The 13,549-nt window shown below is 46.8% G+C and overlaps 2 protein-coding genes across 3 annotated transcripts; both read left to right on the top strand.

The window, feature by feature from the left end:
* The first annotated feature begins 973 nt into the window (after positions 1-973).
* LOC123144669 (alkaline phosphatase D) lies at positions 974-5,523 on the top strand. Its single transcript, XM_044563874.1, has 9 exons — positions 974-1,220; positions 1,323-1,550; positions 2,161-2,282; positions 2,516-2,576; positions 3,191-3,331; positions 3,820-3,927; positions 4,227-4,455; positions 4,813-5,061; positions 5,172-5,523. Exons 1-9 carry the CDS (start codon positions 1,089-1,091, stop codon positions 5,252-5,254), a joined length of 1,353 nt encoding a protein of 450 aa, XP_044419809.1. The 5' UTR covers positions 974-1,088; the 3' UTR covers positions 5,255-5,523.
* A 389-nt stretch (positions 5,524-5,912) lies between these two features.
* On the top strand, positions 5,913-12,654 carry LOC123144670 (2-oxoglutarate-dependent dioxygenase DAO). 2 transcript variants are annotated; one of them, XM_044563876.1, is made up of 3 exons: positions 5,913-6,529; positions 6,630-6,960; positions 12,052-12,654. In XM_044563876.1, the coding sequence occupies exons 1-3, from the start codon at positions 6,195-6,197 to the stop codon at positions 12,229-12,231; spliced, it is 846 nt and encodes a 281-aa protein (XP_044419811.1). In that variant the 5' UTR covers positions 5,913-6,194; the 3' UTR covers positions 12,232-12,654. The 2 variants fall into 2 exon arrangements, with proteins under 2 accessions (XP_044419811.1, XP_044419810.1); XM_044563875.1 differs by lacking the exon at positions 12,052-12,654 and adding an exon at positions 7,054-7,624 and having other exon boundaries at positions 5,943-6,529.
* Positions 12,655-13,549: the final 895 nt, after the last annotated feature.

The following is a 13,549-nucleotide window of genomic DNA, read 5'->3' as shown; positions in this document are numbered from 1 at the left end:
TATTTAGAAAAAGAAGAAGAGGAAGTACGCGTCGCCAACCGCACGCCCGGAAAAGTTGGATCGCTCGAGGCGATCAAGGAGGCGACTAGGGGTCCCTTGCGCGCCGCCCGTGACGCCGCCGGTTCCCTCTCTCTCCGTCGGCCACTCCGGCGGCGGGAGGGAGGGGGAATCTCGGGTCTGTTTACTAGGTGGGTGTGTGGTAGGGTTAGGGTTGAGGGAGACGCTGCCGAGGCCGTTGCGGTGGTGTCGCGTCGGAATAAGTTTCTCCGGGCTCCGTTCGCGGTCAGGCGAGGCTTTTGTCTTTGTCTAGGAGCCAGCGGTGTTGGGGATCCCGGGATCTCGTCGAGGTCGCGGGCTATAGTTGTTGGAGGTCCATCTGCACTGGCCGTTTGGATCCTCAGATGGGCGATGGAGGTAGGGAGACGAAGACCTTTCTTCTTCCTTGTTGGTACGATTTGCTGCTGCTGTCCTTCTTCTTTCTCTGCGCTGATGCTGGTGGGAGATCCTGCTTTGCCTGGGTGGATGCCCGGCCGCGGTGCTGGACCGGTCGGATGACTCGAGTTCTCTTCTTTCCGGAAGGGACACTTTTCGCGGTACTCAAAGCCAAAGATGATGACGGCTGTTGCAGGTGTGTTGGTTTGATGTCCATGCCCTCTCAGTCAAAAAAAGAGGAAACAGAGTGGCGACAATTGTACCGTGGTCGAAGATGATGACCTGTTTGCGACTGGTTGCAGATCCTTCTGCTGCAGGGGTCTTCTCTCAAGATTCAGGGATGATAACCCAGGCCTCCGGAGATCTTCTTGTGTTATGGTTGTCTTAGGGTACTCTAGGTGTTTATGGTCCTTTGTTTTTGCGTTTCAGTTTGGATTTTCTTAAAAAAAAAAGAGAAGAACAATAAACAGGATCGTCAAAGCTGTTGCTTGCCTCGTCAGCCACCCACCTGCTTCGTTTACCACATCACACGTAGCACCAGGATCGATCGATGCAATTCTCGAAAAAAAAGGAAAACGTGGGAACTGGAATATCCCCCCACTTCTCCGCGGAACCCCCACCATTTCTCCTCTCTGCTCTCAAGCTCGCTCGCCCCAATGGCCGGCTCCCGGCTCGTTCATCTCTTCCTTCTCATCCTCCTCGTCCCCTCCCTCCGCGCCGCCCCCAACACCACCGCCGTGGTGTCCAGGATCGCATTTGGCTCCTGCGCCAACCAGAGCGCGCCCCAGGTGCTCGACGGAACGCCCGCTGCACCGCCTGGTCTCAACTTCCTTGCCCTTGCTTGAGTGGATGGAGGTGACGGGGGTCTGTTTGCTGTTGTTTCCTTGCAGCCCGTGTGGGAGGCCATCGTGGGGTTCGACCCGCAGGTCTTCATCTGGCTCGGGGACAACGTCTACGGGGACAACAAGCGCCCGTCCCGGGTGTTCGGGAGGGAGCGCACGGTGGGGCCCTGGAGGAACGTGCCGCGCTTCTACCCGGCGACCGAGGAGGAGCTGCGCGGGAAGTACGAGCTGGCCAAGGCCAACCCGGGGTACGCCAAGCTGAGGGAGAGGGCTAGGGTGAGCTCCCCGCCGCTTGCTCTCTTGAATTGCTAGCTGTAGTCAATTGCCATTGCCTGTGTATTCGGTAGTCGGTCGTTAGATTTTGTTTCTTTAGGGTCGACCAGGACCAGTTCCGTTTCTTGATGGCACCCACTGTTGTTGCTAGTGACTTCACTGTCTTGTGAGATTTTGCTTCTTTATTACTACAGGGTTAAATAGTCCATTGTTTTGTCTGGTCTCTGTGTCTGCAAGTCCAAAATATGGTTTGTTGGAGCTGGGTGGGGGAGGTTTCTTGTGGTTTTGGGGTTGTGTTTGTCTTCATTACAAAATTCAGTATCATGCAATGCAGCTATGTTGATGGCACTGATTATTCCACAGCAGTGAGGGAGTCAATTTCATGCTATCTAGAATGTTAATCTACTGCAACTGAGCAGTGAGCAGTAGGCCACCACAAAAATTTATTTGTTCATTTTATTGCTCAGTGCTATTTTTGCGAATCGGGACAGTTTTCGTATCCGTTGAGCACATGAAGATTCGCCCAACTTTGTTATCGTTTCTTATTTCAAAATTTCCACTTTTACTAGTTAATTAAGAACTTGGCATCACTATTGTTCACTATAATGTGCAGGTCATTGGAACATGGGATGACCATGATTATGGAGTGAATGATGCAGGCAAGGAATATAGTGGAAAAGTGTTCTCCCAAAGGCTTCTATTAGATTTCCTGGATGAAGATGAAGACAGTCCACGGTATATACGCATGACCGCTGGAATTAATTATGAGTTCTTGATCTTCTTTTGTATGCGGTCACTGCCTTGTAAATGGTGGTACTCCAGAATTCCTTTCTTTTTGCTTTATGATGTTTCTTGCAAATCTGTTTTTCCGCAGAATATTCGAATCTTCTATGAATATTTCAGGATCTTCACACCTACAGTTGCAGGCCATCAGAAACCTCACAGTACTTTCTCTCTTGTTTATTTAGGAGGAAACAAGCAGGTGTTTATGCCTCATACATGTTTGGCCCCGAAGGAAAACGTGTAAAGGTAGAGTCTATAATACCATGTCCAACTTTTTCTGTAAAACTTGAAGTATATACTTGTCAAACTCTTGTTCAAATAGGATGTCTCCATAGGCATACATAAACATGTTTGCGATTCTTCCAGTGTGCACCACGTTCCCCCTTTATCCTTGTATAACTTGCAACCAAGTACCATTTCATAGGTTTCTAGAATAAATATTTGAGCTCTTCTAGTTATTCCTTCAGCATCTTTTGCTTCATTATTTATATTCCTTACATGGAAACCCCCATCACAAGTTAGGTTTGTAACAACCTGGTACCTTGTGAGTGCTGATTTGTGCTTGTCTTTTAAGTTGATGTTGCTTTTGCATATATAGTTTGTATGCTACTCCATATTTGTTAAGTCCAGCATGGTTAAACACAATACACTCATTGTTTATAACCAGTATAAAATAGCACCCTGGCAGATATAATGAGCACTGTCATAAGTTTTGAGTTGTTGACAACTTCTACATGCTCTAAAATGGTGATTTATCAGTCAAAATCACAAAAGTGAACCAGTGTGTTTGCAAATTTCATTGAAGATTCCCCTTCACTATTAATTTTACGTGCACTACAGATATTCATACATTATTACAGGTAATAATGTTGGACACCAGATATCACAGAGACCCACTCTTAAGTGATGGAACTATACTTGGAGATCCTCAGTGGCAGTGGCTGGAGAGGGAGCTACGTGGTCCTCAGTCAGAGATGACCATCATTGGATCTTCAATTCAGGTAAATATATTCTCTCACTAGTCCTAAAATAGACACAGGGTAAACTCTGGTGGAAATGGATATAGGATACTGCAAAGTATGGATCTGGCCTAGGATCATGACTGGTCATGTTGTAAACTTAAACTTTTCATAAAAGCATTGGAACATGCAGAAAATTAGTGTAGTATAAGGAATTTGCAAAGTTTGGGTATACACCTTCAGTTCGTCATCACAATTTGGTGGCAGATGATAGTATTGAACCAAAGATTCTCTTATAACTTCATACATAGATAAAAAGATTCAGCAACATGAGTGGCATCTATGATTGATTTTAGTGAGAGAATTTGAATAATACGATCTTCCATGTGTTTAACAGCTGCTGAATGACTGCAGAAGAAGATTTTTGGCCTTTCTTTTGGCACTTCCATTATTAATTTATTATTATCTGTATTTGGTTTTTCATTGGAGTAGCATAGAGTAACAGAACATTTTCCAATGTGTTAATGCAGGTGGTGTCCAATCTTTCTGCCACCACTGGACCTTTGTTCTATGTGGAGTCCTGGGCACGCTTTCCGAGGGAAAGAGAACGGCTGTTTAGACTGATCGATAGCAGTAAGGTTGCTTACTATTACCTTACTATAAAAGGCAGTCCTTCTTCGGCATATTCATTATGAAGTAGCTGCCATATTTTAGAGTTTTACTTTGTTTATGACCCATGTAAAGTATTCTCATATTAGAAAAAATGTTGCCCAGTTTGATAACAGGTGTCCTTGTAGCATGCTGTAAAGCTTTAGATTTACTCATTCTAGGAGTGTTGGATTTTTAACAAGATTCCACAGATGTCATCTAAAATTAATATTTGCCTTACCTGTTTATTATTTTCATGGAACATGTGCTAACTGCTGACTATATGCAGAGAAATGGGGTCTTATTTATTAGTGGTGATGTTCATTTTGGAGAAATTGCTCGTTTTGACTGTGGTGCTCAATATCCATTGTATGATATTACCTCAAGTGGTCTTACCCAGTCTGTCGAGAATTCTGTACCAGCAGTATTCCAATCTGTTATGAGACTTCTGGCTTGGCTGACACCAACCCCCATGCGAGTCTTCAGCCCTAACTGCCGTCACAAATCATGCTCATATGGTAAGCTTTCATTTCATTAGAATGTCATGACAGCATATATCCCCCTAAGAAACAATTACCTTAGAACGTGTTTGAAGTTTTGGCTTACCGAATTGCCTTGCTTCTATCATATTACAATACGAAGGTTCTTTTCGGTTGCTGGTGTAGTTGTAATCTGTTCCTTTGTTTACCCCATCTGCATATTTAGTACTTGTAGCTTCACACGTTTTCTCTTCTAAAAGCTGCAGTTTAATGCTATTACCTTGAAACTGTGAATCACTACGAATTTTTAGCCCGTATTTAATTTATTTTCTGCTGTGGTTTGAGTTGTTCTTGTACTCGTTCATCAGTTGGTCCTTCTGTTGTTGTATGTATCAGGTCAGCCAAATTTTGGAGCCATCGAAATAGATTGGAATGCAGTACCTCCACGGGTTAAAATTGAACTAAGAGATTTACATGGCAATTCTGTTGATGGTGTGGAGTTCCCTATATCTGAGCTGAAGCCATCAAATGCACATGCAAACAAAAAAGAAGGGCATTCTTTTGAAGCACATTGTAGTCTCGAAACAGAGCTTCCATGGCTGGTACGGTACCGCCTTGCGCTGCTGTTCTTTGGCACCATTGCCGGTATGCTACTAATATCGATCTCAACATTTCAAACCATGATTTGTCTCTTTCCTCACATTGCAGCACTTATCTAGTTGTATGTCTTGATGGACTTCATATGCTACCTGCAGTTTTTGTCATTGCTGTGGCGCTTCTCGTAATCGCCTGCTGCTCAGCTACTAAACTGTTCACTAGGAAGTGCAAGATGGCATAGCCACACATGACAGAGGACAAGAGCAGAGACGTTTCGATCTGACTAGAGTTGGAAAAACTGAATTGGACACTGACCAGGTGAGCAGGGATGTTGATTGGACAAGGATCAACACGAACACTTGATTGTGAATATAGCACGCTGTGAGCACATACTGGACAAATGTAACGAAGCTGTGATGAGTCTCCGTATAGCATGGTGGAGAAATCATGTCATGGAAATCCCTTTGGTTGACAATGAACGGATATACGGGTTTATCTGTTTGTTTTCTATGCGTTTTTGTTAGGACCCTCTTAACCAGCGAACGGTCAGCTAGGAAGGATGACAACTACGAACGATTTGCATGGCAGTTTGTGTTGGCTGAGGATGACAAGTTTAGTTGGCAAGCATGACAAATCCACCCAAGTTCATTTTTTGTCAGGATTTACCGTGCTTACAAACTAAAATTGACATCCTGACGACAATATAAATTGTCATAAAAAACATATGATTTGTCATTCTCGAATGAACATCAGCCGAGTAGCATTACCGTCTTGTCATGGTTGATTCTGGTGACGATTTGATGGATAGGCTGCTGCCGTCTTCCCCGTTCCCATGGAAAGAAGTTGTGTGTCCCAAGCCTTTTTTGCCTGTGCAATGTATCTTGTGTTGGTCTGTTTGCAAGTTCCGTGGTGTCTCCGCTATGTTGTCAGTTGGTTTTTGTACGTTGCGAAGACAAAGAGACATTGCACATTCATGATATGATGTGATTCCTCTAGCTAGAGTCGTGGCGGTGAAGATTTCAGGTCATCTCGAAATTGCGTGTCCAAGTTCATCTCAGAGTTGCCCCCGACAAGTCCCAGCTGGAAGTCACTAGGCGGTCCCACTCCCCGCCATCCCGTACAAAAACAAATCTCGTGCATAAAACCACCACGACATCAGGCAGCACAGCAGCAAGGAGAGGATGGCGGGGATCCCGGTGATCGACCTGCAGCTCGCCGCCGCGGCGCCGGAGGAGGCCGCGCGGCTACGGGACGCGGCCCAGCGCCTGGGCTGCTTCCGGGTGGCAGGCCACGGCGTGCCGCGCGTGCTCCAGGACGACATGAAGGCCGCCGTGCGCGCCCTCTTCGACCTCCCCGACGACGCCAAGCGCCGCAACGCCGACGTCATCTCCGGCAGCGGCTACGTCGCGCCGAGCGCCACGAACCCGCTCTACGAGGCGTTCGGCCTCTACGACGCCGCGTCCCCCGCCGACGTCGACGCCTTCTGCGCCTCCCTCCACGCGCCACCGCACATCAGGTACGTCACGTACCTATTCAGGTGCCTTTCTTGCCGTTTCTTTCCTGTGCCGTCCGCCCCGAGCCCGAGGTGGTGACGCTCGGAGGTTCTTCTTGTGCAGGGAGACCATTAGAAGGTATGCGGAGAAGACGCACGGGCTAATCGTGGACGTGGCGGCGAAGCTGGCCGCGGGCCTCGGCCTGGAGGAGCCCGAGGCCGACCGCATGTTCCAGGACTGGCCGTGCCAGTTCCGCATCAACAGGTACAACTACACGCCGGACACCGTGGGGGAGACCGGCGTGCAGGTCCACACGGACTCCGGCTTCCTCACCGTTCTCCAGGAGGACGACCGCGTCGGCGGCCTCGAGGTGGCGGACCTGGACACCGGCGAGTTCGCGCCCGTGGACCCGGTCCCGGGCACCTTCCTCGTCAACCTCGGCGACGTCGCCACGGTACAGTACAGTAGGATGCCTCCATCTTCTGGCCTCCCTACGTCTCCCACGTTTGACTTCGACTCTCTGTATCTGTGTGCGCATCTAGTGTAGGCGTGGAGCAACGGGGCGCTGCACAACGTGAGGCACCGCGTGCAGTGCGTGGCGGCGGTGCCGCGCGTCTCCATCGCGCTCTTCTTGCTAGCGCCCAAGGACGACGTGGTCCGCGCGCCGGACGCCTTTGTCGGCGCCGGCAGCCACCGCCTCTTCAGAACTTTCGGCTACGACGACTACCGCCGGCTCCGGCAGTCCACCGGGGAGCATGCCGGCGAGGCCCTGGCGCGGTTGGCCGCGTGATACACCAGCTTGAGCCGAATATGGCTATGCCTAACCAGTTAGGCGCACAATTCTAATCTGCACCGCACATTGACCATACACATCACATCACTCAGTACATATGCTGTCAAATCTGCATGTCTACTCTCTTGCCCAAGACCCACGGTGAAGCGCCTTGGAAGGGGGTGTGGATCTCACCAAACCCTCACACGAAGCAGGAGCAACACGATGCACGGCGCCGAGGCGGGACACATGCCGCACATCAAGGCATGATAGTGAGCTCAGAGGACGCCAGGGGTTGCGACATTCACGCGCACAATGACCATTCTCCAAACAACGGGAGCACCGCAACGGATCTCTGCAAACAGCCGCACGATGCCCATAAGCAAGGCATCTACAACATTTACCGTGGAGCCAAGCAGGGATGGGACGAGGACGACGAGGAACCATTATCGAGGAGGAAGATTTCTGTGCGTGAGAAGGTCGATGACATTCTCTTTGAGTTAGAGCTTCATAGCTTGCTTAAACGTTTGGAGGCGGCTAGCCCTGGATCTGGCAAGGCGATTGTGGAGGAGGCTCTTAGGAGCAAAGGAAAGAAGAGTGACGCCACAGAAAAGGCGTCGGCGGCTGCTTAATGGATGATCTTCGCTCTCTTGCGTTGTCCTTATGGCCTGCATTGTCTTTGTGGATTTGGCGGTGCTCGTGGTCGCTAGCCAAGTTACCCTCGTTTGGGGTGTCTTTGCGATGTAGCAGTGTGGGTTAGATGGTCGTTACATGTTGGATATGGTTGTCGAGTGAGTAGCCCACATGTGGTTGATTTGTATCGGTTTTTGCCCTGTTTTTCGTTAATTACCTGGGCAATTCTCTTTTGCTTAATTAATCGATGAGGCAAATTTTTTGCCTCCGTTTAAAAAAAAACTCTCTCTCTCTCTCTTCTCTCTCCCAAATAACTCCATCCCTTTTATTCAACCTTTTCTAACTTAAATCATTTATATCATTTAAACGAATATTTTGATTCCATATATATATATATATATATATATATATATATATCATGGCGCAAAGACCTTTCGAACAAGACCAATATTGGATATGTTTCAACTATTTTGAATTTTTTAATTAGTGAAATCTGTTATTGGAACGAGTGAAATGTGTTAGTTAAATCAATTTTTTAAATTAAAGAAATTAGTGAATCAATTTTTTAGATGAGTGAAATCTATTATTGGAACGAGTGAAATGAGTGAAATATGTGATCGGAATGAGTGAAATCAGTTACTGAAACTAGTGAAATGAGTAAAATGAGTGAAATGCGTCATTGAAATGACTGAAATCTGTTATTGAAACAAGCGAAACGAGTGAAATATGTTAATGAAACGAGTGAAATATGTTACTGAAAAATTTAAACTAGTCAAAATATATCCAAGATGATCTTGTTACAAAGGTCCTTTTGTCAGGAGTTCAAATATATAAAAAGCTCTGAAATTGAAATGTTGGTTTAAAAGGTATAAATGATTTAAGATAGAAAAGATGAAATAAAAGGGATGGATTTGTTTGGGGGAGAGAAGAGAGAAGGGAGAGAGTGGACATGCAGATGTGACAGCATGTGTACCGGCTGATATGACATGCATGGTGATGTGTGGTGGAGATTTGGGTTGTGCGCGTTAGACAAAATCCGGGTCCAGCTCTAATGGTCAAATATGGATGCTATAGACTAAGTAGTACACTAGGTTGGGTGCTTCGATGGTGGTACACAACTAAGAGCATCTACAGCCATATATGACAAATATGCCCCCTCAAACGTGTCTGGCGCGTCCACGGGCAGTGGTCGTGCACGCCTTAAATTTCACTTCTTGCATCAGGACATCTCATGTTAAATTCTTATATCCATACAAAGACATGCAAAAGGAAGTAGAACCTACGTACTACGTCGATTCTAGCTACTCCTCGTCGGAGATCACGACGGTCTCCGTGCCCGGCTCCGGCAGCATGGGTTGGGTGCTTTTTCGATGGTGGTACTCTCATGTTTGAAAGTTTAGGCACCGGTTTTACATCATCTGAATTTTCGGATGCCCAAAAACCTTCTCGCTCCTGCCCTAAAATCATTTTTCGACACCAACCTTATATCATCTATTGGAAGGACTCATACATTGATGAAGTGTCATGTGTATTTAAAACCGGAGCCCTAAACTTCCGGGCAAGCAAAACTGCGTTGAATGTAAGAGCCTCTAATATCTTAGCTTCTGGAATGCTTCACAACCAAAGAATGAGACAATTAAAGAATTAGATTACTATTACTATGCTTGCGTCTAAGAGCATCAATGATGACATTTTCTTTGCACGGAGTATGAGATATACCAAGATCAAAATCTGAGATAGAATCCACACAACGCGTTTGGTGAAGATTGAGATCAAGCTGGGAAAAGATATATTTGAGGCTTTTCTTGTCAGTGAAAATTTCATAACGCCGGTCAAGCAAAAGTTGTCGCCAAAATACCATTATCAAATGGCACTTTGGCTGGAGTTGAATTAAACTGAAGGTAACGAGAATGATGTCTTTAAACTCCATGCACTTGAAACAAGTCACCGTAGGTTTTACGTGCGGATAAGAAACACTTGGCCTTGGCTGAACATTCTGATTTCTTGAAGGAAAAACAGGGTTGGGTGGGCGGGGAAAGAGTGAATTGCAAAAAACCACCACATTCTAAGTTCACTTTCGGATTTGCCACCACATTCCTTGGGGGCCTCAAAAATCTACCGGTTTTCTTACTAATTTTCCCAATAAACACTTATGACCGATTTGGGACAAATTAAACCAATTCCTGACATGTTGGACCCAGTGGTCAGGTCCAAGTGGCACTAAAAGTCAACACAAACAGCATTGACCGTCAAGTTGGATGTAGGACCCATCCGTTAGAGCTTGCTACCATATTTCTTTCTACGGCATTTCTTCAAACAGCTTGCGCGCAGAGGACCGACAGTTCTCGGCAGCGAACGGCGGCGGTTCTTGGAGCTGAGCAAGGCCATAGCTTCGTCCCGGCCACACCCTACTCCCTGCCCTGAAGAACGACACCATGGACGCCACCAAGCTTCGGCCACGCATCCCCTCGGCCATGGCTAGCCCAACACCGTCCACGCGCGTCACAGAAGCAGGAAGCGAGGGGGGCAGTGGCACGGTCTTCCCTGGCCTAAGAAGGCCGACACAGCGGCTTACGGTGTGGTGGCGAGAGCAGGCCATGGCGGGGCCATCTGTCGCTGCGGCGAGCGCTGCTCGCGAGCCGTGGCCGCCTCTGCTCGGCAACCATTGGGCGAGCGGGCGCAGTGTAAGGAGGAGGCGCCAGGGAGAGAGAAGGAGAAGGGGGAAAGGGGACGTGGCTGCCGGAGGCGGCCTCACCGGCGGCGCGCCCGGCCGGGGGAGTCGGCAGACCATGCGCGAGGTGGTGGCGCTCGGCTGGGGTGAGGAGCTGGACGAGATTTGTGGATTGGGCCCTGACAGGTGGCCCCTCCTTTTAACTTAACAGTCAACTTCCTTTATGTTGACTTTTAGTGCCGTGTGGACCTGACTAGCGGGCCTGGCATGTCAGAAATTGGATTAATTTGTCTTGAACCATCTTCAATGTTTATTGAGAAAATTAGTAAGGAAACCGGTAGATTTTTGGAGCGCATAAGGAATGTGGTGGCAAATCCGAAAGTGAACTTAGAATGTGGTGGTTTTTTGCAATTCACTCGTGGGGAAAAGCACATCCCAACAAAAGAAAGTCGATGAAACACGTCGATAGAAAGCCAAACACAAATTTTATAAGCGCAGAAGAGGAAGAACCAACATCCTTCGAATGCTTGTGTTGCTCACCGAAGATGGTTGCCCTTTGAGTAAGTTGAAGCAAGAAGGGAAGAAAAACTCATCCCAACTAGGATTGAGTTTGCCGTTGAGAGGTTGATAATTGAAACGAGTTGATAGAACATCAACTAGAAAGAGTTCAACAAAGTAACCGAACAAATGTTAGAATCCTACAAAAGTTGTGAGGACACTTCCAAAAAAGGAATGAATCAACATTTGACAAAGAAGCAACTTGAGTACAAGGGTGCGATCGCCTCAAACTTCTAGACCTTCTCTCGGGCGTCTTTCAAGGTTTTTTTGTACTCCTTGTAGTCCTTCAGAGCTTTTATTGCAGATGTGGCAGACACTGAATTCATCAGTATAGTTGAGTAGTCGGTTTTCAGCAACCAGATTTGTCAAAGTGACCAGTAGGAATCTAAAATTTGAATGGATAAAAAAGTATGATCGAGTGACTTACCTTCTTCTTCATGGGTTGAGGGCATCCATAGAGCTCCTTTGTCCATCTACCAATAGCAACTTTGTTGCTATCAGGAACAGGAAGTACGAAGTCGGACGTTCAATGTCGGCGACCTCGTCCTATGTCTGTACCAGGACAAGACGGGAAAGGACAAGCTCTCCCCACCATGGGACCGCCAAAGTAGACGCTCAAGCAAAACATTCCACTTATCGAAGAAAAGTCATTCATCATCGACAAAGTTCTCTCCAGAGGAGATTATCGGATACAAGAAGCGAAGACCCAACGTCTGGAGCCAAACCCCTGGAACGCCACTCTGCTAAGTCGTGATACGTCTCCAACGTATCTATATATTTTTATTGTTTTATACTATTATATTATCAAGCTTGTATGCTTTATATGACATTTTATATCATTTTGGAAACTAACCTATTAACTCAATGCCTAGTGCCGGTTTCTGTTTTTTGTCGATTTGTTTGTTTCGCAGAAAAGCCATACCAAACGAAGTTCAAACATGATGAAACTTTACGGTGATTTTTCCTGGACCAGGAGAGACCCTAGAAGTTTCGGGGGGAGGCCACAAGATCTAGGGGAGATCCACAAGCTCACATGGTGCATCCCCAGGGGGCGTCACCTGACCTTGTGGGCCCCACATAGCTCCGCTTGACCTAATTTCATGCCTATAAATTTCCATGAATCCGTAAACCACCAGAGCAAGACCTGATACAATTTTATCGCCGCCCTAATCCTCTGTTCTTCCGCGATCCCATCTGGAGGCCTCCGCTGGTACTCTGCCAGAGGGGGAATCGATCACGGAGGCCATCTTCATCAACCTTGTGGCCTTCATGATGATGTGTGAGTAGTTCCCGCAGGACCTACGGGTCCATAGCAGTAGCTAGATCTCTCTCTCTCTCGCTCTCTCTCTCTCTCTCCCTCTTTCTCTCTAATCTTCAATACAATGATCTCTTCGAAGATCCATTCGGTGTAATCTTTGCGGTGTGTTGGTTGGGATCCGATGAATTGTGCGTTTATGATCATATTGTTCATTGAAAGTAACTGAGTCTTTTCTGAGATTTATTATGTGTGATTCTATAGCCTTGTATTTCTCTCCAATTTATTTATCTTCTTTGGCCAATTAGATTAATTTATCTTCGGTAGGAGAGGTGCTTGGTAGTAGATTCAATCTTGCGTCGACCTTACTCTATGACATGAGGAGTAGCAAGGCACGTATTGTATTGTTGCTACTAAGTGTAAAATGATGGGGGGTTAATCATATTGAAAGATGTTTCTTTCAATTTTGTTAGGGTTTGTGTTCTGCTCAGGAAAACTGAACTCTATCATAAGCTTTTTCAAAGTCCAACTGAAGCAAAATTCCTTCAGCGGCCGCTTTCTGAAGATGGAATAAAGGTCTCCCCGCCTAGCCCCCGTTCCAGTGGTGCGTCTAGCAACTTGGTGGGCGTGTGGAGGTGTGTCTCCGGCGGATCTATCTTTGGTGGATTTGCTCGGATCTCGTTGGTGTTCGTCTACGTTCGTGTGTCTTCGGATTGGATCCTTCCGATCTATGTTATTCTTCATCTGCGGCGATTGCTGTTCTGGTGCGCTGGTCCTATGGGGCCTTAGCACGATGACTTTCCGACTGTCTACCACAACAAGTTGTGCCCGACTCTGGCGATGGAGGGGCGATGATGGCGGCACGCCTTCGGCTCACTTCAGTGCTTGTAGTCGTCGCTAGGTGGTCTATGGATCTGGATGTAATTTTTATTATTTTTGGTATTCGTTGTACTGCCATGATTAAAGATGAATAGATCGGAAGATTTCCCACAAAAAAATCATATTGATTGATTCTACTTTGTCTACATTATGTCATCATGCTCCAAGCATTACTCCGTACCTTAAGATGCATGCTGGATAGCGGTCGAGGGATGGAGTAATAGTAGTAGATTTAGAAAGATTAACAGTCTACTTTTCTCAGACGTAATGCCTAT

Source organism: Triticum aestivum, chromosome 6D (genome assembly GCF_018294505.1).
Source record: "Triticum aestivum cultivar Chinese Spring chromosome 6D, IWGSC CS RefSeq v2.1, whole genome shotgun sequence".
Classification (NCBI taxonomy): Eukaryota; Viridiplantae; Streptophyta; class Magnoliopsida; order Poales; family Poaceae; genus Triticum; species Triticum aestivum.
The sequence above is the reverse complement of the archived record's forward strand: the minus strand, read 5'-3'. Positions and strand labels throughout refer to the sequence as shown.

Coding starts and splice junctions, on each gene's coding strand:
- LOC123144670 (XM_044563875.1), top strand. CDS start 6,195: ATGGCGGGGATCCCGGTGATCGACCTGCAGCTCGCCGCCGCGGCGCCG. Junction 6,530..6,629: donor CACGCGCCACCGCACATCAG/GTACGTCACGTA, acceptor CTTCTTGTGCAG/GGAGACCATTAGAAGGTATG. Junction 6,961..7,053: donor ACCTCGGCGACGTCGCCACG/GTACAGTACAGT, acceptor CATCTAGTGTAG/GCGTGGAGCAACGGGGCGCT.
- LOC123144669 (XM_044563874.1), top strand. CDS start 1,089: ATGGCCGGCTCCCGGCTCGTTCATCTCTTCCTTCTCATCCTCCTCGTC. Junction 2,283..2,515: donor GAAGATGAAGACAGTCCACG/GTATATACGCAT, acceptor TTGTTTATTTAG/GAGGAAACAAGCAGGTGTTT. Junction 3,332..3,819: donor TCATTGGATCTTCAATTCAG/GTAAATATATTC, acceptor GTGTTAATGCAG/GTGGTGTCCAATCTTTCTGC.